General features: G+C 42.0%; 1 protein-coding gene across 13 annotated transcripts in view; it reads left to right on the top strand.

The window, feature by feature from the left end:
• Window positions 1-24,615, top strand: part of LOC107272983 (serine/arginine repetitive matrix protein 2) — a 134,201-nt gene that overhangs the window by 64,649 nt on the left and 44,937 nt on the right. For all 13 annotated transcript variants that reach the window (XM_015750730.2, XM_015750729.2, XM_025090303.1 and 10 more), the window contains 2 exons: window positions 2,350-3,998; window positions 4,379-5,534. In XM_015750730.2, the coding sequence (XP_015606216.1) occupies window positions 2,350-3,998; window positions 4,379-5,534 (2,805 nt within the window). The remainder of the gene's footprint in view (window positions 1-2,349; window positions 3,999-4,378; window positions 5,535-24,615) is intronic.

Here is a 24,615-nt window from a genome sequence, read left to right as displayed (position 1 = left end):
AAAGCCGTCAAAGGCTGACCATCGACTAATAGAAACAATCCGATTGTCCGCGCGCGTCACGATCCACGTGGATTTATCGAACCTCTTTGAAATAGCGCAAATTTCGCGTAACGGCTCACCGCTGCGGTTATTCACGCAAAACGGCATATTCGAGTCGAGCATAAATTGATCATTCATAAACTCATTGTCATTCGCCACGTAACACGGTACGACGTGTTTATTCGTCAAAATCAGTATCGCAATCACTCACTTCGGTTTACCGTAATTCCATTAAAAAAAAAGAGCATTTTAAATTTAAATACGACTTCGTTATCGGTATGAATTTTATACATGAGGTTTCGGAAAAAATCATTTTTTTCCTATAGTCTATTCGTATCTGCTACGAAATAAAAGCACGAGAGAGTATATCCCCGAGAACCTTAAATGGAGTGAAAATATAAGCTTAACCTAAGGTATTTTGATTTGAGGCATGAGAACGTCTTTGGATCCTCTAGACATTTTCTGCTTGCTCGTCTCTCTTGGCGTCATGAATATTTATAGGAGAATAGCGCACGATGAAACTTTACCGTCTCGCGCGGCCATACTGAAAAGTCAGGCAAAGCATGAAAGTGAGATTAAAGTTTTTTTTAAGTGACGCTCACGCCACTGGCTTCACGTAAATGGTCACTTGAAATTTGATCGTCCTTAGACTCAATACCAGTATATAGAAATTGTGCCCTTTAGTTATTTCCAAAAATATGTAATCAATATGAGTGTCAATATATATGTATCGGTCTTACAAAAAAGATTAAATTTTTTTATCAAAACCTTAAAAAAAATACCTCAAAGACGCAATGTTGACCTAAATTTAATTTGACGTTCTAGAAAAAATTTAAATTAAAAAATATAAAGGTCGCTACATAATGGAGGAGTGGTACGCGAATGTAGACTCTACTAAGTATAGGCGCCATATTTGTCGTTACTTATTCCAGAACGTTAATCGTAACTCACGTGGGATCCCATATAGGCGAATCGCATTTTGTCGATATAAATCCTATATTGCCCCTCGTTAGATAAATCTCGTTCCAAATTCCTTCTTGATAGTTTTCATGGCGTTGTTTATGGTACTGTATTACTTATTGCGATAATCGTGCGATTTCGATTCGATACCAACTTCGTGTCCCAGTTCGATTCATTTTGGCAAGTACGGTGTGAAATTCTGTATTTGTCTGCATTGTTATTTCCCTCTCTCTCTCTCTCTCTCTCTCTCTCTCTCTCTCTCTCTCTCTCTCTCTCTCTCTCTCTCTCTCTCTTATTTACTTGTTATTGATCTTTTCTCTTCCTTTTTTTTTCCAATGGAAACGATGTATTCACCAATTCGATCGATCGTCAGATATCACATACATGAGTGCAGGTTTAAAAGTAAAGTAATATCAGTATATGGCCTTCGTTCCATTGTGAACATTGCTTAAAGGTAGGAAGTAATAAAAAGCCTTTATAAGGAATAAATATATTTGTAATTGCCAATATATTATTATTATTGATAATAGAATAAAAATTGATATAGATTATAAAAATCAGTATGTGCTATAGATACGAGGATAATTGGGTATTTCCTTAATAATTTATTTATCAAGATATTTGAAAATCAGGGTAAACGAGTCCTAAAGTACTGAACTGATTGTTGCGGGGTCAAAGGCGAAGAATACAATGCGACGAGCACGTTCCTATATTCCATATAGTGTAGGTATACATGCGGGTGGGAATATAATACCCTTTTGTGCTCGCGGGTCATTAATATCATAGCGTAAGGCCAACAGGAAATTCTGTAGCTGCGGTGAGATTTTTGTTCTCAAAGGAAACACTAGCGCCATCGTGCGTCGTATTCGGACACTAGAATATAAACGAATTCAATGGTTTGTCATTTCTTTTGATTTCTTTGAATTTCGTCGAAAAAGATGTCGGAGTTTTTGTATTTGTAAAAACGAAATATCCAGAGTTTATTTTGCGATAGGGTTAATTAACGTTGGTTAACAAGGCGAAAGTAATAAGTTCCTGTTACTTCAAGTACAGCTGACAATAGGTATTATATCCATAGGTAGACTTTAATGGAACTAATGACAAAAGTTATGAAAAATATACCGGGTGTTTCAAAAGCTCGTATAATATTGTTAAAACTCCGATGATTCTTATAGCAGTGCCTTCGCTTGATTATCAACGTTTCACTCTCGTAGTAGATTACGGCAAAGCTGCTGAATTCTTGTCCAGAGGAAATTCGGTATTTCCTTGTTAGGTTGAGTTTCAATTCACAAGCCGCAACACTCGCACCAGGCACGTCCCTGAAAAGCAACCCGTGCCGATTGTTTATAGGGGACCGAACGTATCGATCTTACATCTAAGGAGCACCTCGGATCCCTGGGAGACCGGATCGCAGGGTTCGTCGTTCAGCGTGAGTGGAAACAAGAGTCAATCAGCGAACCGAAATAAAAGTCTGGGAGGCGCTCGCAATTCGTACACACGTGGCAGCTCGATACCGGCGCTCATACGTCACGAGACGACGAATTCGAACGCGACGCCAAGTCTGAAGCAACGGACGGATAGCAGCACCCTGGGACACTCTCGTCGACGGGAGACCAATTTCCTGTCCGGTAGCGGCGGGACTTCCGGGGAGCTCTTCGTCAGCGGGAATTGCAGTAGGGAATTATCGCCCGTGCGATGGTGCGATAGAGAGGTCGATGGCGTCTATCTCGGGAGATCAGGATGGGTCCAGGTACAGCAGAGATCCTTAGATGAGAATAGAAAGACGAGCTACGAGAGCAGCCTGGTTACGGCCTCTACGGGGACACTTCCGCTACCCAGAAGAGCTACGATTAAGCTTGCTGATTATCACTGCAGCAATAGCGAACCTGGAAAGTGTCCGGATTTCACTAGGGTGGACGTGCAGCGGCCAGACTTTCTTGCTCTTCATGGTCAGGATTACGAGCCACCGAGCGCGTGCACATCGCCCCACAGCATTCCGGAATCGTTTTCGCCCCCGTCGGTGACGCCGATCATCTCACCGCCTCCGGCGTTCCAGGATGTTGGGAAAAAGTCCTCGAGACACGCTAGAAATGCCTTCGGCAAGCCGCCCTTCTTACCACGTTCCAATGCGATCGTCGACAGCGATATCATTAGTCCACCACCCTCGCCACCCACACCGATCAACTGGACGTCTTTGCCGTCGCCTAGGAAAGCTGCTCCTCCTCCGTTACCGACCAGGTCCAGACGGCAGACGCCCTCGCCAGCCGGTACACCTCAGCAACAGTACCGGCTGGCCCAGGCGAAGTCCTTGGAAGATCAGTCTACCTCCAGAAGGTCGCAATTCGTGCAGCGTTACATGGAGTCATCCTCGTCTTCGTCATCCTCGATGGGCTTCAGGAGCCTGGACAGCTGCGTAAATCGGGTGACCATGCCCAGGTTGTCAGAGAACACAGACTCCTCGGTGGAGGGTTACGAAGACGGGGACGAGGATGATAATCCAAGTTCGTCTCTTAACCTGAGCGTAGTCTCTTCCGCTGTACTGAACTCATCGCCCGAGTCCGTTTGCGCCAATGGCGAGAAGATCTCTCCGTCCGGAAGACAAGGAGGCAGATCATCGCATCACAGGAACCAGCAGATACGCCGATCACCAGGTTCCACAGAATCCAGCAAGCAATTGTCCTTCAATTCGCCATCCTCGTCCTCGTCCAGCAGTACCGATCGACAAGGACGATCACCTACGCCTACACCGTTCAGAAGAGGAAATACCTCCAGGCAGCATCAAAGTGCGAGAACTGCTGCGGCCTCGCCGGACTCCCTTCAGTCGCGCGTTAGACGCTCCAGGAGTCTCCAGCTCCCGGAGAAGAGGTCCCCGGGTTCTTCGGCACCTGGACAGCCTAGCCGCGATCACTCGAGAGAATCCAATGAGCCCCACCGGGTCGTCGTGAAGATCGCCAATGAACGGAGTACCGATCGTATCAAGCGTCACGTACTGCCAAACAGTAGGTTATCTTTTATCTATCTTAAGATCCTCCTTGATTATGCTCCTCTGAAGCTCCTCCTCAAGTTCCCCGATCTAATAGTGAATTTACAAGCGCGAGGAAAACTTTCCTCGTTCTCCGTAGATTTCGCTCGCATACTAAGAGTCCCGCGTGGAGCGTAACCCTAGATTCGATCATTAAAACCATGAAGCGCGATACACGGAAAGAGAGTCTCTTCCTGCCCCGAAATCGATCTTCGTAGTAAAACCAAATTTCCCTAGATTCATTATTTGAAGTGTGAATCGCCTGAAAAATAGCATCCCTAGTCCGTTATCTAACTCCACTCCACGTAGATAGTACCACTGGATTTCCGCTATAATTCTACCACGTGTGCTTCCCAGGAAAAGCACAGTCCACCGAGGACACCCTCAGCGAGGACCTTTTGCGGGAAGCTGAGGCAGTCACGGAGTTCCTCTACGGTACACGCAGTCGTGCCGCAGCCAGGAACTTGTTGACGAACCGATACGATCGCCGTGAAGAAATTAAGGAACAAAGGAGAAACGTCCCCAGCACGTATGACGTGTACTTCATCTCGCCGAAACAACAGCAACAGCAGACCCAGCAGCAGCAACAGCCGCAAGCAAAAGTCGGCAATAACGTCCCGGCTCAGCAGCAGCAACAACAGCAAAATCGTAGACCAAGAACTCTACAGCGTGGCGCCTCTACGCCTAACGCAAAGCCTGCCCCAGGACACGACTTCTGCGCGAGTCCCGAGGCCAAGAATCGCTGTAGCAGCAGCACCTGTGACTTCTGGCCCCATTGCTCTCAGAGGGACACTCTCTACTCTCCCAACCAAGCTCCGGTCTTCATGAAGCTCTCTCAGAGTTACCCGGCACATCAGAGACTTACTCCAGACAGTGGTGCACACATGGGCAGAAGCAGCGCCTGCTCCTCTCCAGCTTCCCTGGAACGCATGGACGAGAGAGACGCCCGCGAGCGTGAGAACTCGAAGAAGCATCATCAGCGGGATCACAGCAGCGGCAAGTATCACGAGCGGGAGCCGCGGGTGCCCAAAGGCGTCCTGAAGCAATCGCGATGGTCGCCGATGGAGTCTTCGAACGGAAATATCGGCACGATAAACGAACGTGGCAAGCGCGACTATCAGGGCCATCGGGAGCATCATAAAACTGAAGGTAGCTTCGACCGGAAGCTCTCCCCGGCCCAGTCCAAGGGCTCGATGAGCAGATCACCAAGTGGCGCTGGAATATCATCATCCACGTCGTCCTCCAGCAGCGACATATGGGTCACCACTTCGGACAGGACTGTCACCAAGAGTCCAAGAAACGCCAAGAGCTCAGGCGCCTCCACTCCCATGGAAGACGCCATGGTTGGCTCTTTGAAGACCCTCACGGAACCACCGAGGGACGGGATACTATCCAGACCCGGAAGTGCCCCGGCGCAAAGGGAAGATTCCTTAGCCAGTGGCACGACCCTGGACCCACATCAGCGATCGTTGTCCTTGCCCAAGTCCTTCCTGACGCACAATTCCAACGAAAGGTAAGTCCTTATCCTGGTCTTGCACCATTGACCTAGTTCACTGTGATATCCTGTCGGTCTGGTTACTTTTTTTTTCTTCTACTACCTATATATGTATGTCTTGTACTTCGCGTGACCCTTGGCAAAGCTGCCTACGCTCTCACGCTTAAACACGGCGAGCTTCCATGTGGGTCGGAACGAATTGATGACGACGCGGTGATCAACGTGGGGTAAAACATTTAATTGAACATCAGTGTCCTGCGGGGAACTTCCTCTTGCTCAGAAGCTCCTGCGGTAGCGTTTTAATCGAATGGTTAAGTTTCACTGTGTCGCGCGGAAACGGAGTTCGATCGGAAGTTGTAATGGATTCGAGATCGAGAATCTACGGGGACTTCGTTCACGTGATCAGCATCCGGATATATCTTTGTCATATGAATCGACGAGGTCTTCGTTTCGATTAACAGTCTACTACTACTACGTCTACTAGTACTACTGCTCTTCTTAGATGCTTTGCGACGGAGTCTGTAAATCATGTTGGTATTTATCATTGTCCTTAAGAGTAAATTGGATGATCGAGTGGAAGAACCTAGGGTGAAATTACTAATAGTGCAATTACACGCACGTCATGTGCAGAGAGTGCAGAAATCCCCTGGGAAGTATTTAGCTTTCGATGCATGTCCGTTAACCTGTTCTCATTATACCAGGCACTGAATCAACGTCACGGTTAATTGCTGCCACGCCACTGTTTGCCAAACGTCACGTAAACTTTAGTCTCCATATCGTTTCGCTTAGCTCGAGCCAATTTCTGATTTACTTAAAACCCCTTCGACACTGACCCGTTTCTCTTTTGCGTTCGGGAATCAATTGGCAATGGCGTAGCGTCGTGCTACGGGATAGGCAGCTTAAGATTTGAATAGTACGAGATATTATATCTTGGGAGAAAACAGAGCGTGACTGGAAATTTAATATCGTACTATGCATATTGGATGTGCAGCGTCCCGTTACAAGATACTATAGTATCGTGTAGACATTGAAGAAAAAAATTAAGAAAATTTATATTAATCATGTCATTTGTTACTTATTGCAAAAATATTATGTGAATTCAGGGTGCATCAAATTATTATTTACATCAGGATGGGTATACCAGACAGTCACAACTTTTTATTTTATCTTATTGGAATTTTGAGAAAAACGCTAATCAAACGCTTCACGCTCGGTATCTGTAGTGGATAAGGAAAAGCGCTTGTTTCTCTTGCGCCTCTTGTGTGCGTGTATATACTATGTATATATTCTATGGTAAATCCTCCCTAGCGAAGCTCCAAATATCCCTGCGAACTTTCCCTATCGCCTAATCTCCTCGACTGCAAGTAAAAAAAGAAAAGGGAACACCGATACCCCGTCACTTACAAAGGAGGATTATTCAAATTTCCCGCCTTTTGAAGAAGCTCCGAAAGACGCGGAACGAGTGGGTATCGCGAGATCGTCCTAGGGTAATGTTGACAGGGGTGCGAAAGCCGAGACGTTAGGGGTTGCCGGCAAAAGGAAATGAAAAGGCGAAATAATGCAAACAATGGCGGATGTAATGAAGTGAAAGAAAAAAAATTGTACTCGACGCTAGAGGATCCACGGTATTATTACTTTTTATTTAAAACAATCATCTTCACCCGCCAGTCTAAACGAATTCTGCCTTAAAATACAGCGTTTTAAGCTACTTTGTGGATTGACCTTAAGGCACTCGCTCTACCCTAGTTTTTCATTCGCGCGACGCACAGCGCAAGACACGTGTTACCGTCAAATGGACGGAATGAGTTTTGCCTGACAGTAAATTGTCGAAAATGAGCACAGGTATGTCGATACATTACCATAGGACTAAATGGCGTTCTCAAGTCAGGTTTATGTCGTTAAGTAAATTAATCGGAACTTTAACCCATATCCCTTTTAGCCAGTGACCTCTTCCAGTTATCGAGGCCATTGTTCCTCGAGAGACGGTCTTTAGAGGAAAATTCTGGGGGTTGAAAGAGACAAGCCATGGAAGCTTACGACATAATACATGCCCTTAGGCAGCCATTGGCTGCCCTCGACTTCCCCGTTTGGATTCTTCCAGGGTGACAAATGAAACCACCCTCATCCACTTCCGCCGTCGCCGCAAGCACCGTGGCCACTTCCCTCGTTTAACATCCGAACAATACAGTGTCTCTCCATTGTATTTAGAAAATTGTTTTTATTAATTCTTTCGATTGAGTTTCAACCAATTTTTTACATTTTAACGCAATTTATTTATAAAAAAAAAATAAGGAACATTACTCGATGGAAAATTAAATGAAGAAGCGTTATTGACCCCAGACGGACTTTAGGTAAAATTTTTGTACTTTTTCTAACATATTCCCATCTCCGTGGATAAATTATGGCTCTCGCGAAAATGGCTGTATTTTCATCTGCTCAATTTTCATGAGATTTTGAGAATTCAACGAGGGGTCATTTTTTGGGTCAATCTTCTCCTTTGGGTCTCCCGTAACGTACAACGTGTATATGCCTCAGGCAAAAATCTCAGTGAGAGTATATCTGCCTTGAAGAAATAAGCTCCCCTTCTCGAATCGACGTCCGAACGTGGTGACGTAGATTATAGGGGTAGTGATAAAAAAATAAAAAAAAAAAGGTGTGAATACACGAGAAAATGGTTATGCTGAAAATAAACTGATTATGGCTGTCCTCTGTTACGTAATACAAAAAAAAAACTTCGTAAAGCTCACCCACGTGTGTGGCCTGTGAAAATAGGGAATAAAAAACATATCATGATTTTTCCACCTGATACATTAACGTGAGTTGCCTCTATAGAAAATTCAAGGATTTATTCGGGAGGGTATCAAGGATCATATTATTTATTTAATTGTTCCTTGTTATTCAATTAACCGTCGATTAAAGATATTTATGTATAATTTTAACGAACTCTTAGTCGCGCAGCGTTTCCTTGTTTCGATTTCATAATTTAATGCTGAATTTCATCAGCTAATAAATAAACTCTCCACGCTGTTGATAAGTGTCAAGCCATTTCGGTTCGCGCCTGCAATATCACGTTACGTACGTACAGGTACGGCAGAAATTGAACGTTCATTGCTTCTCGTATTTGGCAGCTAACCTATTAGTAAAACTATTCATAGCGGATAACGAGCGTTGGCTGCGTGTATTTTAGTCGAGGGAAACAGCCAGGTGAAGTTTTGATAAGCTTAAGGACCCGCGCCATATGGTGCCCCATAATTTGGCACAATTTTCACGGCCATTATATTACCAGGGATCAACATTCCCAATCTCTGCGAACAAACGGGAAGTACGTGAGTCGATTAGAAAATGAAAATAAAATTTGTTGGAAAAAAAATTTTTTGTACAATTTTTTGAAAATTTGTTTTATTACTTCAAAGTAAGATCAACATTTGATAGTATCAGCCACGTATATCGCGTGCACGGGAACGAGTAAGAAAGACGGCGATTGTTCCAAGAATTGGATTTTTAAAGAATAGCAACAACCAGTAGAGCAACATTCCAGGAGATAGACGTTACAGATTGTGAAAGGACCTTGCTTTTACCTTTAGACGTATATTATTTTATCCTTGGCGAAATCCTTTGCCAGGAATCCCATCGCTCGATACGTCGACCATGATCCCAGAGGTGTAAGTACGGCCAGCGGTGACTGTGCTACGCGAATTAAATGGAGTGATATTTTTTGAAATATTTTAATCTTCAACTGCAAACGGTAAAATGGTCCAGAAGACATTGCTAAATAAATTTTTAAGGATAAAAGATAATTGATCTCAAAGGACCTTGCTTTCTCGACAGCCTATCTTTTTTCAAGGTCTCCAGCACAGTCGCCGTCGCGATGACGACAACCCGTCCACTTGATACCATCTGTGACGAAAATTCGATTTATTCGTCCCACACATAATTTTATGTGGATGACAATTTTTTTAAATAATCAAGATCAAGAAAAATTTTTATTTGCAATTTTTTTCGAATCTTCTACGAATACGGGACCACGTTTAATGACCTGTGATCATACGTACGTTGGATACTCGACCATATACGGCGCCCACTCTCAATCCCACGCTATCGCCAACCACTGGCCTGGGCCCAAGAAAGGGGCCCGGGCATATGGGCCCGTTGCCCAAAGTGGGCGAACTGAATTTCATTTCAGCGCCTACCTGAATATCCTCTTGCGAATATTATTAGAAGACAGTGGTGCTTCAATGTTTTTTTTACACAGCTGTTCGTCACTGTGCAAATTTTTTTTAATTACAAACAATTTTTAATCCAAATTATACCTCTATTTAGCAACTCCATCTTATGCCTGTTATCTCAACTCCAGTTTTTGTTTTGCATGAGAAAAAAAATTTCAAAAAAATTATCTTTACTTCAAACCCACCTACGATTTTTTCTTGATCGTGAAATCACTTGTTTCTCAAAATTTCCAACCTGACGTTTCATCAATACTGTGTACGTACACATTTGTCCACCCTTTTCCATCTTCCATATAACGCATATCAATCAGGGTCAATCAGTCCTATCAGTTGAGTTTATCTTCGTTCGTTCCTGATCCGTCCGACAGGTGGATACTCGAAATTCGCCCACGTACCTGTCTCCAGCATCTCTTACACATTAGCATCCCACACATCGTATTATTCATTCAGAAAACCAATAAGCCACTTACACCCAAGTATATTGCGTTTGCCTCTTTCTCTCAGCACATCCACCTCAATTTTTATAGCAGTACCAAAGGTCTTTTTTTTTTCAGGTAAAATTTATACCTCAAAAGAACCCATTGACTCCATAACGTGACCTTTGGAACTATATGCATTTCAAATGCTAAAGCTTAGATACCCCATAGTATAACCACTTGGACGTAAAAAGCTGACGTAATTGTCCTTCGTTTATTATACAATGCGGGAAATCAATATCATAAGTTTTTCTCCGAAAAATAATATCTTTAAACGTTTATTGTCAAGTAAAAAATTTACAACGGAATCTGAACTTTTTTGAGATCGAATCTAATTAATTGACCATGTCCAATTTTATATGTCAGACAATTCTGTTATCCTACTCCAGGACCTCTTAAACGAATCGACCCATTTCAGTTGTGAAGTAAAAGACACCTTGGTGGCTTCCTTTCTTTTTCTTTATTCGATCTACAATATAACCGTGACGTCACGTCCGACTTTGAAATAATACACGTAAAGCGGGATAAGAATTTCGTGCTCTATCGATGCCTTAACAATTCCATAATATCTTGAGCAAACATTCACAGCTAAGCGCAAGGGAAACGTTTGGCTTTCTGATTAGAATCAGTTATGGACACGCCGATCCTGAATTTCATTATTTTCGCACACGTTACCAAAAAGTCCGTAGGCCTTAAGTGATGGCTGTGTTTGGGAAGCTAAAAAAATGACTCATACTCGAAATTATCAATAGACGTAAATAATTGATGATCCAAAAAATTTTTTGTTCTAATCAAGATTCTAATCAGTTAATAATATTCGATGCTTTCAATTGTATGCATTAAGCATTGATCTTGTACCCATTCGAGATAATTGCTAATTAATCCATGACTCAATTAATTCGTTTGGATTTAAATACATTCCCGCGCTTTGTCATTCCTTTCTGTTTATTTTCACTTTCACTACTTGCTGACCTCGCGAGACAGGCGCAACCTGTACGTTATTTTTTGCAATCTCTACTTTACTTAGGATCCGACAGATGGCCTGATAGACTGTAACAAGTTACGGTGAATCCAATTATATAAATTTGAATTTAAAAAAAAATTAAATTCACTTTCAGGCAGAATCTAGTGCATATAAAAAAATGAAGAATGGGGGAAAAAAATATTTTTTTAATATAACTTTGCACTGGTATGGTACTCTTTATTGATACCTATATGACAATTTATCGATATCTATGACTGATGACACTTATAAAATCATTCCCTAAAGTGACGACAGTTTCGTTAAACAATTTAACACCGAGTGTATAGTGTCTATTCAAGTTACGAGTGTCGTACTAGAAATTGTCAGATATAAAAGATAAATAACGAAAAACGGCGCCATTTAACCGTCGCGTTAAAACTAGATAAAAATGCAAAATTTCACGTAACGAAATATCAGCTGCTACCATAGATCTAAGCAATACCGTAAATACGATTCGCGAAATGTCTTTATATCGCGAACGAAGGCTGACCTGATAAACTTTAACGTCCCATCGAGAAACGTATCTCGATAATAAAATTTTCTACACACCCGATACATACACCCTATATCATTTTCGCTCTCCTTTCGCTAAGAGATAACTAAAAAATATGTTGCTCATAAATGTTTCCGTATTTTTCCCCCACCCGATATAACCACCCCGAATTCTCACGAAGCCAAAAAGACGCCAAACATCGACACAGACTCTTCCACTATGCAGCACCAAAATACAGTAAGCAAACGTTATATCAATATCCCCCTTACGAATTTTCCGAAAAATCTTTGACGATCAAAATACACCGAGCCACCCGTTAGATTTGACAATCCTTCAAACACTACCAAAAAAACCAATGACGTGGTATCAATACACTCTAGCATTAATTTAAATCCTGACCTGAAGAACCTTTAACCCCCCCCCCTACTTCCCTCACTTATACTCATCTGTACCACCCCTGGACCAAGATCCCCTTACACCCCTTTTTTACGACTGCCCCTTCATCTCTCCCTCACCTGATACCCAAATCTTCATTGTCATAGAAGAGCGACAAAAAAAAGATCACATAACGATAACACATCCCATTCATCCCACTAAATTGAACCAGTACACCCAATTCCGCCATCTTGTTATGCTTTCAAAAAATACCCAACGTGACAAGATATACGATAAAGGCAGATAAATCTCAGCCAACCACAAAGCATCCTCCGACCGTAATCTATTAGCTCATACGAGACTAAGCGCCACTTGAACATCGCTACCTATGCCTAGTACAACTACGTCATCAAATGTTCCACACTTCGGTATAAATAAGCACGTGAGCCAATATTCTTTATTGAGCCCCCTGAAAGAGTCCAAGGTATCTACCTATCATTAACCTAGTTTCGACCTATATCCAATTTGTCTATTGTCGATACTACGATTACAGAATCATTAGCCCGAACAAGCCTAAATCACGCGCGTACCAGAAGTATCGATATCTACATGTGTAACTAGACCTCTACAGTATATGGTAGACCACCCACTATGCTTAACACGGAGTCCAGTTGTTGAGTGAACGTTAACCTCCTAGTCCTCGGTCTCCTGTCTTACAGGATGTATCTATATGTATATGGGCCTTTACTAAGGTATGTAGTTAATGCACCCAATGAACGATCCAAGAGGCCAAGCAACCAACCTTGCTTAGCAATGTCCTAGAATTGCTGACGTGAACATGGCTCGCGTCTAATTGCTACGTTCTACCCTTTGTTCTTATGCCGTAATCGTATATCGCTCCATAGAAACGTTAAACCTAGTCAATAAGGCGCATACGTCATATGGCTCGTATATATTAAACAAGCTTTATTCAAACTTGGCACTTATTCAGCTTCGACTTTGAAAAGGTAAAATTGATATTTCACTTTGCCGTCGCTGGATTAATGCAGTCTCAATATTGTATACTAATGTAAGACCGTCTTAGGTATTAAGGCGGTATTGCCGTACGGCTGCGAGCGACAATATTTCCTATTACGGAATATTAACGACAGCTCGTGACAATACTCTTGTATGAGAGTCTAGGGAAATTTCATTTTTTCTTTAATTTTTTTAGCTGATAACTAATGCGGACTGGATATTAGTTTATTGATTATATATATATATATATATTGTGACGTGATTTTTGGACTCACAATCACAAGGCGACTCTAGCTACTGATTCAGATAAAGTTCTCGCTTTCTGGTTACCTTCCCTGGCTGGAGAGTGGGCCGAGATGTAATTTTGATACGGTTAAGGGCAGAGGAGGAACCCTCTGACCCGAGTTAAGGACGTGGTGCCCAGCTGTCGCCCTGAGGAAGCGGCCGTGGAGGATCTCCGAGAGTTACGTACCGATTCGTTAAGGAACGCTCTTGATTCAATTTTTAAAGGGACGATTAAAGGAAAAGGATAAGATTCATTGGCTATAAGGATCTTAACCAATCAGAATGATTAATTCCTGAATTTTACTATTGTCAAAGTCAGTCTGTCTCGGGACACCGATCGGGGTGCCTCGAACTGTCTCGCGACCAGCTTTCACGGATTAGCTGAACCAGCTTCGGTGAGGGACTCCCAATTTGTTAATTGGTGGAGGGATTTCGATTTTATAACTCCGGTTCGGTCTGTTACGTTCCCGATCAGTTGCTCTCTGTTTCCGGCACTATTTACCTCACGCGTACTCCGACCCTCTCTACCTGAAGCTAGCAGCCTGAGCAGCCGTGCATTTCCGTAACCGTTCGCTCCCGTTCGCGCATCCAGTTGCGTTTGGGTCATCAGTTTCCTGTAAAAAAAAAAAAAGGATTCGACTGGCTCCCTGGCATGCGGATGCATGGACGAAGAGTGGACGGCCGAAGTTGACGTAGGTTAGTTCTCGGATTTTCGTTATCGGTGTCGAGTTAAAAAAAATTACACCACAGTATACATATATATTGCAGGTTATCCCTAGGCCCATAATGTAAAATCCTTTAAACCTACAAAATTCAAATGTTCACTCGAAACGAAATGAAACGTAAAAGTCAAGGTGATGCAAGATAAGAAAAGAAAATAATCGTACTATAAATTACTCCAGTCGTTTGGTCGGTTCTGCGTGATAAAACCTTAAGGTGAAATCCAGAGAGATACGCCACAGCTTCGGATTAGGTTAGCCAGGTTAGGTTGGATAGGGAAGAGGTAGAATCGAACAAAGAAAAATAATGACGCCCATATAGCCTAAGGAACGAAAAGAGTCTTTTACCAGACTATTGACAGACTTCCTGTATACGTCTTATCTCTGGTGGACGTAATCTACATATACTCTCTATTCCTTGTGTCAGAAGCATGGCACAGAATAACAAAGATACGTGTAATTCACTGCCCTACGTTTAATACACTTTTCTCCCTCGACGTCACATTGGCCATTTTAAACGCAGTTGGCGAAAGGGGAACAGTGGGAGGGGAGGGACGAAGGGGACAGTAACCAAAGTCTGTAATCTTATTAAAAAATTTTTATTTTTCATTCCCCCAACTCGTCAAGCAAAGTGGGTAACTGATACCAGAGTGTTGAATGAGGAGGGTACTTAATTCAACGTAATTAGCATTTCCGTAAGTTGACTTGCCAGCGACTCAACATTTCTATACCAGAGCCCCTCTTGCCGTAGCTTCACTGGCTCCCTCTAACATAAGCCGCCTTGGAAACTCATTTAGCGATAGAATTATACGTCCTGCCACGTTCTTCTTCCTCCTGACGTGTATAGGCACATACCTAACCTAACTTAAACCCAGCCAAACAGCGGCAATCTCCGAGTACCAGACGTCACTTCAATTTCGGGTAAACAGATATACTATATCGTTCGGCATGTTTATTGACCCTCATACCATGTGTAGTAACATATTTCACATATACATATGTCCATCTTATGTAGCACCACGCGTCCCAGTCATATAAATACGTTAAATGCATACGTTATAACACGATTGCGTAAGCATTAAGGGCTTTAACGATTAGAAATAAGTTACACCCGAATATACGAGGTACAATGGCATTTGAATGAAAGCAACCTATAGGTATATTAATCCGGGTAGCATTCAACCCTCGTCTCCACTCCTGGAGACGTCTGACGGACGACTAGTTTTTGACATTTTAGGTAATTATGGGAAAAGGTCAGTCCTGTAGGGAGATAATTTTGCTTTATTATTTTGGGTTTTTTTCAAAAATTCTTACAACGTACTCTAATCTTCTTCTCCCTGGTACAAGATGTATATGATTTTGGTCCAGCTGTCTGTGGGGGGGAGGCTGCTTTTATAGAATGTATAGATATGTAGGAAATAGTATACCGGGTATATGGTATATAGAATTTATATGTTTTCTGATACTTTCAATCAGCGCTAGCACTGTCTACAAATTCTTCATCTACAGTTGGCAACTCTATTGGCTTTTCCTTTGAACTCGAATGCATATCAGATACAAATGAAATTCATCAATGAGATTTATCTCCTAGGCAACGTGGTGCACTGAACCTCCGTGGCATTTACGGTACTGATGATAACGATAAGAGCAACGGTATGCACCTTCTCAGAAACGCTATGCTCTATTACTATACATACTCATAGTGTGTAAGGGCATTGACTTTTGTTCGATTTTGTCTCCTTAACGAAGTCGACCAATGACGTTCGTTCTTGGTGACGTTCATTAATTGTGGTTGGTGAATTTTATTAACTTGTCACGGTGGGTATAGTTATTTTTGAAATTATTAAAATTTTTTTTTTTTCATTAATAAGCCCACTTATGAGTTTGAAAAAATCATATACTGTTCTCACACAAGTATTTCTTACTTTTCACTTGATTTCTGTACAAGCAATACTTTAATATATCATCTTTTGCTCGCTATCAGACGTTGCGTTGAAAGACATCGATATTCTATTAACATGCAGAATCTGATCTGTGAGACACGATGATTCTATCCAACTCTATAGGATTCCGATCTATTCGGTGGCGCCCGGTGAGAGTGAGAGGGAGAGAGTGAGAGAGAGTGAGAGAGAGAGAGAGAGAGAGAGAGAGAGAGAGAGAGAGAGAGAGAGAGAGAGAGAGAGAGAGAGAGAGAGAGAGAGAGAGAGAGACCAGCAAGAATACAAAATCAATAGAGTAAAGGAGGTTAGAACGAGAAGGAGAATAACTCAAGATGAAGACAGAAACGAATGCATTCCAAAGTGCAACCAGTGGCTAGACACTCCCACGCACAGAATGCATACAAATTGACATTTTCAGCGGTGATAAATTCATTGAATTCATCCCGAACAAGATCGCGCGATTGAAGATTCGTCTGCTTCGTCTTGTAACGAAGATGGGTTGATAAACAAGAAATTTCTTTTTTTTACCTGTTTCGTATAAAATTGTCATACCGTCATACCCGAGACAGTATGCAAATCTATAATTGTAAATGTTCTCGAAAATGGTCCATCGTCTTTATTTCAGCTTTTCTCCCTCGTTCCTTCGCGTAGACGAGCAACGCGATGGATGCTGCGGTGACAGGTTCTGTTATGTCTTCGCTCTGAAATAACATCCGATCTTCTTATGCGTGGGGACTGCGGTGAAGGAGAATCGAACACACGTAACCTCGAAGCACCGAGGTAACTGAGAACCACTGTAACTTTTCTCGTGTCGCTCGTACCTCGTGCATATATGCAACAATATGTACTTAGCCGATATATCCCATGTGTTCGTACCTATAAAGACGTAATGATATATTCCATATATATAGATATACACATACTATAGAGCTACGTATCTATCGTACTATGTATCTCTGTCACGCCCTTGTTGTCCTTCCTGAAAATTCAATCAATCTTGAGACAGTATTTTTCCACCTATCTAACCTAACCCTTAGGTCCCCTCCTATCCCGAATATCTATGTATACGTATGTAGCTGTTTGAAAAATTTCCCTCCAGCCTGTACTTTGGCATTATATAACGTCAGGATCTTGGGAAGGAGACCGTCCCGATCGGTCATGTGGAACGTGGAGGAGAACTTTCTGGAACACATAATTTCCCAATAGTTACAATGGACCCTTGACGTTTTGTGAATTTACTGGTAAGTTGGTTAATTTGGAATTACGTAAATTGTATTATTAGATGTGCTCGCCTGAAAGGCACACGTGACACGTGATTCGGGAACACGTGGGTTGTCAATTTCCGACAATGTATAACGAAAGGGACTGACACTGCGATTGGGAACCTAATGGAATTTCTAATTTGATTGAATATCTAATGAACTTGTGGTTCATGCCCGTCCTCTTGCACGGCATCTATTGGTCCTGCTGATATTATCCGGTAGATAACGGGATGCTGGGAGTTTGCTTGAGAAACACTGCGGATCTTTGTAATGCAATCTTTCGCTTCAGCCGTGCGTGCGTATCGCAGGGATGGCAACCTTTAAATATTAGAGATTAAATGAGAGAATTATTATGTGTAATGGGTTTTGTTATCGATCAGAGCGAATGTTGATCGTGCGGTGGAAGGTAGGTGATGGAGGGATTGCGAAAAGGTGTAAGGAAGGTTAATTTTCATAATTATTGACGAATTCAATAGATTTTTAATTTTTATATTTATCTTTTGTTCTTGGTTATATATAAATTTTATTTCATCCGATCACATGATTATTTTTTCTACGTCGAAAAATATTCGCTTTTACGAATTCAAATGGATCCAGAATTCTTCTGGTTTCCTTTGTCTCGTTATTGACTCGTTTCAGTCGGTTCTAGGTCGGGTATTAATAAATCTGCAAATGTCACGTGAAATTACGTGAAAATATCAGAGGGCGCATAAAATCCGTAATTCAAATGTCACTCCCGTATACTGGGCATTCGTGTACTTTCATAGTCGCCAAAGTATTTAATAACTCAAAGACCGAGCGTGCTCGTGATAACGAAAGAAAGTTGCCACTGCAATGCACGATTCGTGGCACTATTACGCACGTGCGTTTATAGATATAACACGTGACTAATTTATTGGGAGAAACATCACAACCGTATACGTGTACGTATGGCAGGAGGTAATATATTAAAAATCGATATTTACCCTGATACGATGAATTCCTGTGGATATAGTAAAATCCATAAAATCGTTAACTTAGCACCGCGCGCATGCAAGTACAAAAAGTTTAACCTCTAGACCGCGATAAAAAAATTTAATCGGATTAATTTGCTAGGAATAAAAAAGAAAATCCGATTTCTCATTATCAGAGCGACCGAGCGGAGCGTCTGGGAAAGAAAAAAAAATTGTAATAACAATGCAAGTCGTCCGCAGAATTATTACAGTAATAAAGTACCAATAAATGCATATTCAACGTCAGTACCAGGTATCCCAGATACAAGTTCCTTGCACTCTCATTCGCTCGTTTCCATTGAAACGTACACAAGACCGATCGAGTGTCTCGTCGTGATGGAATTACGGGATCCAGTCACGTTCATTTCCATCGGCGACTACATAGATTGAACGATCTCGGTGTACCCGCAGTCTCCTCCTTCCCTGAGAAAATTCCGTGAACTCAGCCATTCCACTGGCCTATCGTGGAAAAGAAATCCTGGAAGGAAGCCCACGGTCTCCGACTGTTCCGGTCTGCAGGTAGCATGTACCTTTATAGTCAGTTAAGAAGAAGAAGAAGAAGAAGAAGGCGGCAACGACTTTCATGTGTTTGTTGCATGCGATGCACATAGTGTATATAGACAAGGCTGTGACTGTATATACTTATATACATGGTCTATATACGTAAAGTATATGTATACTAACGAATGGCGTGCCGGCCGACAACTGCCGGTGGTTCGAAGGTGGAAGCGTCTCGCGTGGCGCTGCAATCGGCCAACAGTCAGCCGCGCGCCGTCGAGCCGATAACACCCATTGGTGTGTTGTCTCTTGTGTTGCATCTGCTTCTCATCCCTGCGCATAATCCTTGCGCATTGTTTACTACGTGAGTTTAACCATAACCGAGTGACGTGTTAATCGGATAATAATCAGAGGCGTCGTTCATCTTTCGCGTGACAATCTCGTGGAATATTTATGTGTGCGAGGAATTTCGTAAGGGTCGTCGTCGTTTGTTTCTGGAAACGACCATAATCGAACTTGCGCCACATTTCGCAAGGTCGTCGCGATGCGGGAACAATAGTTGAATCCACTTTTATGGCGTGACTTATGTTTTTCGTGATTTTCGGTAGCTTGGATGGATCTGTGGGTTACGAGTTTTTGTTTTGATCAGTGCAGTTTCTTTTTAAATTGATATCGTTTTTGTTTTATTCGTGTGTATTTTCGTAGATGAGATTGTGATGATTGACGTTTTCTGCAGCATTTAACGGACGATTTTTTGTAATTGTTGGGTCGACGAAGATTGTTTTGTTGACGAAGTGAAATCTTTAGATGTGAATGTACTCGTTTATCTAAACGAAACTTGGCGATTAATAATCGATATAGTCGTGGGCAAGATTTGTTTTAATGATATTGAAACCAGTGGGTAATCGTTATCGATACAGTGCAGTGTGTTAAGACTATGAGGAAACATCGATAAATCATAGAGACTGCTAATTATAATTCGACCTACCGATTAATTGGCTTCGGGCGTTACTAATTTACTGTACGCGGCGCAGCTTTGTAGAGTCAGTTAAGCGCATAGCAACGGACACAGGGATGATCGCGTTAAAAATCGTCTGCTTGATGTAATCGGAAGAGGAAGCCTGAGGACGACGATTGGAGGAGGAAAAATTGGAAAATAGAAATATAGATATATAATGTGTTCGTGGCAATCGCGTACACGAGCGATCGTGAAAATTAATAACAAAGTCCCGGGTTAAAGTTAAAGACGGTGAAAGTGGATCGAGGAAATATCGGTATACAGTGAAATGAATGAGAAAATAAGTGCAGTGCTGGATGGAAAAAATAAAAAGAAGAGAAGTGGAAGCAAGTCCTGGAGACACAGTTGGCACTGCTCCACGTACCTGTCGGAATTGGCCCACGAACCACTCTTCGGCCCTGTCCTCAGCTGGGAAAGCATGGCCCGCTTCAAAACTGACAAGTAAGGATGGCGCGAGCACTGATTGCGCGATAACCTTTCCATACTTGACAGAATCAAATGATAACAGAAACGATTCTGCAATACCTATATTTCCTTCTCAGAAATGTTGCGATACAACGGAAATGACGAGTGCTGATTGGCCAAACACGTTTGCAAACTCGGTCGCGCCTCTTACGGCCATTTAACGCGGCTCGTAGGAAATTGATGTGCCCATTACGTTGTTTTATGATATTTTATCGAACGAAGCCATCCGTTTGCACGAATTTCAATTACTCGTTAGCTGTATCTCTTTTTACTGTGCACTCCGGTGTGTGTGGTAGAGGAGGAGAGAAATTTTCATGGCTGATGGCACCAGTATCAATATTATATTGAAATGTGCCGACTGCAAAAAATCGTTAGTATACGTCGTGAGTACTTTGTGGGGAATAGCGTATTTCAAAATGGGTCTCGATGGAACGCTGACTTCATGTTCCAATTTAAAAACTGTCTAGCACAGTAGACAGTATTACTCAATTATTTGCTTGTGGCGATTTCAGCTTCAATACGAAAGTTCAGAGTTCAGCTTAACAACTCTTTCGAACGTCACGTACGATATTTTACTGTGCAATACAAATTGTAGATTCGCTTTGTTACCCAATCGCGTAGCGATTAATGTCATAGGCTTATTTGTTTCAGAACTTTAAACGTTTTTCAAAAATCCCCGCTATACCGATATGCATATTCAATTAGAATTCTGAATTTCAAAATTAATTAGCCCTACCTCAACGCAGCGCTCTAGAAAAAAAAACGTGGGCAAATTTGATAAAATGCAAATATAATTAACGAGCAAAAGCTAATTTTTCTGATTGCCAATTAATTTAGTCATTATCAAAAGTTAAAACTCTTAAAAAAATTGTATAACGAGCAATGTCATATTTTTCCTCCTATTAAAAAAAAGTCTGAAAAAAGATACAATGACCGCAAAAATTTCTGCAAAACGCAGAAACAAAGAAATTCTCAACCACGTTAGCGATTGTCAGAATTCGTTTCGAAGTAAAGAATTTTGAAAAAAAAAATTTAACAGTCACTCAATCCCTTACTCAAGCCTAAAACCCACAAGCTTAGCTTAACGGAAGAGCAACTTCTATTTAAGCATTGTTCGCGGGAAAATTTGAATAAACGACTGCTTTACCGGGCACGTAATCGGATGACGTCAAGCCTTTACTAGAAAATGCTTTTAACACGGCAAATAAATAAAATCCTGCACAATGAAAAAACTTGACACGTGCCCTTTTCTAAAGTTTCACTTTGCATAGCGACAAATGCGAGTCTTACGAGAATCGTCCAATTCGTTTCATATTTTATACTCAATATGTTTTTTTTTTTCTTTTATACAAATTTCAAATCGATTCCCAGATCGCAAATATTGATTCCAGTCGATATCCTCATACGAGATGCTTGGGGGTCGCATTTGAATGGGATGAAAAATAGTTTCCGCCAAGTGGTTTGGAATATCCTTAGGTGCTTATAAGTCTTGTAAATCATCCCAGCACGCGATAACGTGCAGATGGGGGTGTATTAAGGGGCTGTGATTTAGAGGGCGAAATACGCGATGCAATATCAATGAATTACGAGACTCCCTCGGGCAATGCATCCAGGGGGCATTGTCTGAATCGTACAGGAACATCCTTGGGACTGGTTCTATACCTACATACTGTTACACACTTGCATTGCTGCATAGTCCCCGAAGGTCACTGACCTTTACTCGCAGCATTTACGAACACCACAGCAGCCTGGAGGTCAGTCACATTAATCCGTGCAACAATAATTATATTTTTAATAAAAATCATTATAGGGGGACTCTGCAACAATCTAGACAGGAGTAGCGATTACGTAAATATTACAATCTGACAAGCTAATTGACGTGAATACCAATCTGTCTAATTAACGCAACATTGAATTGAATGATAATTGAATTTAATTATCATTTTAGCGACGATGATTTTTTTGGCAATTTTTCTAGATGCGTTATAGTCAAAGAGCGAACCAGTGACGAAGGTTAAAGGAGGAAGAAGATGAAAAGAAAAATGAAGCGTCGGACGTCGCTTGTGACGTCGGAAATTCACGCAACGGCAATGACGTCGTCCGCGCGAATCTTTCACGGGTTTTGCCAGGAACGCAGGACGGCACTTTCCCTTCGTCGAAACTCGAAATACGAAACTCGTTGAGGCTAACCACATCCTTCCGCGAGCGTCCATTCAGCGAGCTATTTTACGAGACGGTATAACGAAACGCGTGTCCTATAGTACGTTCGCGACAACCTGCGGACTATGCGAAAAGTCGGTGGACCCGATGCGTGTTTACTAAGTCGCGAATCCGTAACGTGCAGCTGCAAGAAGCTTTTCCTTCGATGGCACATGTGTCTGCCGTGTCGTATCGGTTAAAGAGAGTTTCTATGGTGCGACGATTATCTATGGAAAAAAAAAAGTGTCGGCTACCATGGATTTACTGGTACAGAATTCCAATGACTTTCCATCGGGATCCATTAGCTTACATGCATGATTGTGAATTGCACTGGGTTTAGTAATAGCAGTACTGAACGACGGAATGGGGGTCATAGGTCAGACTTTGTATATTTCACTTATATTCATCCACACCTGACCGAGTTAGACTCCGCCGTTGCCTGGTGCAGCTGCAGCTGCACTTGCTGGTGCATAAGAGCTCGAGGTCGGCATAAGGACTCCTTGTCGCTCAGACACTTCGAATTAAGTTAACTCGTACTTGAAAGTTTGTGTGCGGAACTCGAGCACGTGTTCAACCTGCGGCATTATTAATTGTCAGATTTTTTTTTATTATCGATTCTATAGTCGACTGATCGATATATTGATTGATTGTAAAAAATTTGATATTGATTTTTTTTTTTTTTTTTTTTTTTTTTTTTTTTTTTTTTTTTCATTAACGTGATCAGCTGTTTTTATCTATCGGCGATCGATCGATCCTAGTTGCAAATTCGATAATCCAGATCGTACGATGCTTGGTAATTTATCTCGAGAGAATAATGGCAGATTTCGATCCACTATCGGAAGTCTCATTGAACTACCGGAAGTGCAGTATAGAGTTGCATCAGGCAGGATGCAGTTCTGCTTCCCTCCTGAGACATTGCCAAAATCTGTATACACAACCCTCTCGACCTGCCCTCAAACCAGGGTGGTCTTTAAGTTATTCATGACACCCCCAGATTACCAGTTTCACTCGAAGACACTCGAAGCTCAGGGGGATGCATCCTGGAGCGATGCCAAAAGGACCACTCGGTCGCCCGCAGCATCTTCCATGGAAATAGATACCTGTTAAGAGTGGATCTGGTTACCGTGCAATTCTTTTTTTTTAATTTAACGAAAAATTGCGACAGGCCTGTTATATAGATATATTGTATTAGTCCGTGTAGCGAATCAATCTCTTATCGATCTTCTGGATCTTGATGGATCGTGACAGATTCAATGATCCATCTTGCGCAACAGGAGTGAAGAACCCGTCGGATGTGTTCTTCGACGTCGCTGGACCTCGATTCGCCTTTTTAACAGTATGGCAAAATTCGCAAAATCTACCGACACTCGCATGATCAAGTGTAATGAATTATCAGACAACTTGACGTTATCAATATCGAACTTGATCGTTCAGCCGGATCCTTCATTCTTCTGGCATATTTATTATCGCGAGATCAATGAAGCGCGACGCCGGGCTGGGATACGTTGCATGAAGAATATTTTCAGGTCTTTTAACGTTATGGTTAATGGCCATTGCCTGTAGGGTTATTCGAATAATTATTAATTTTTTGCTTTTCTATGTGAAATCTGGCCTTCAGCCAATTCACAGAGGATATAAGTTCACTACGGCCAGACTGTCTTTACGTAGCTTTATAATTTCATCCCTGTGAGATTGGACGCTGAATAACAAGAAAAATCCTCGGTCTCGACACTATGGGCTACGGTGTAATGTCCTTTGGCGAAGTCCTTCAAAGAAGTCTTCATGAAATTATCCTTGTCCAGGACGACTTCGTCTCGCCAGGTCTCTCCAAAGAGCCGGTTCAATGATTTACCTGAAAACTCGAATCGCGAAACGACTAGCAAGACTCTGGTGTAAAGGGAAAAGTTTTTACCTCTGTTAAAGAAAAAAAAAAAAGGTCTGAGATTATAAGAAAAAAATTATTAAAGGAATAACTTGTAAAGGTTGGGTTTTCATTTTTGTGGTCTTTGCTGGCTGGTTATGCAATATTCCTTTGGCTGCAGGAATTGCATTCAGGTTGAGCATCGATTTTCTTCCCCCCCCCCGCCCTCCCCCCCCCCCCCCCTCCCCC

The sequence above is a fragment of the Cephus cinctus genome, unplaced genomic scaffold, assembly GCF_000341935.2.
Source record: "Cephus cinctus unplaced genomic scaffold, Ccin1 Ccin1_scaffold1343, whole genome shotgun sequence".
NCBI lineage: Eukaryota > Metazoa > Arthropoda > Insecta > Hymenoptera > Cephidae > Cephus > Cephus cinctus.
The sequence above is the reverse complement of the archived record's forward strand: the minus strand, read 5'-3'. Positions and strand labels throughout refer to the sequence as shown.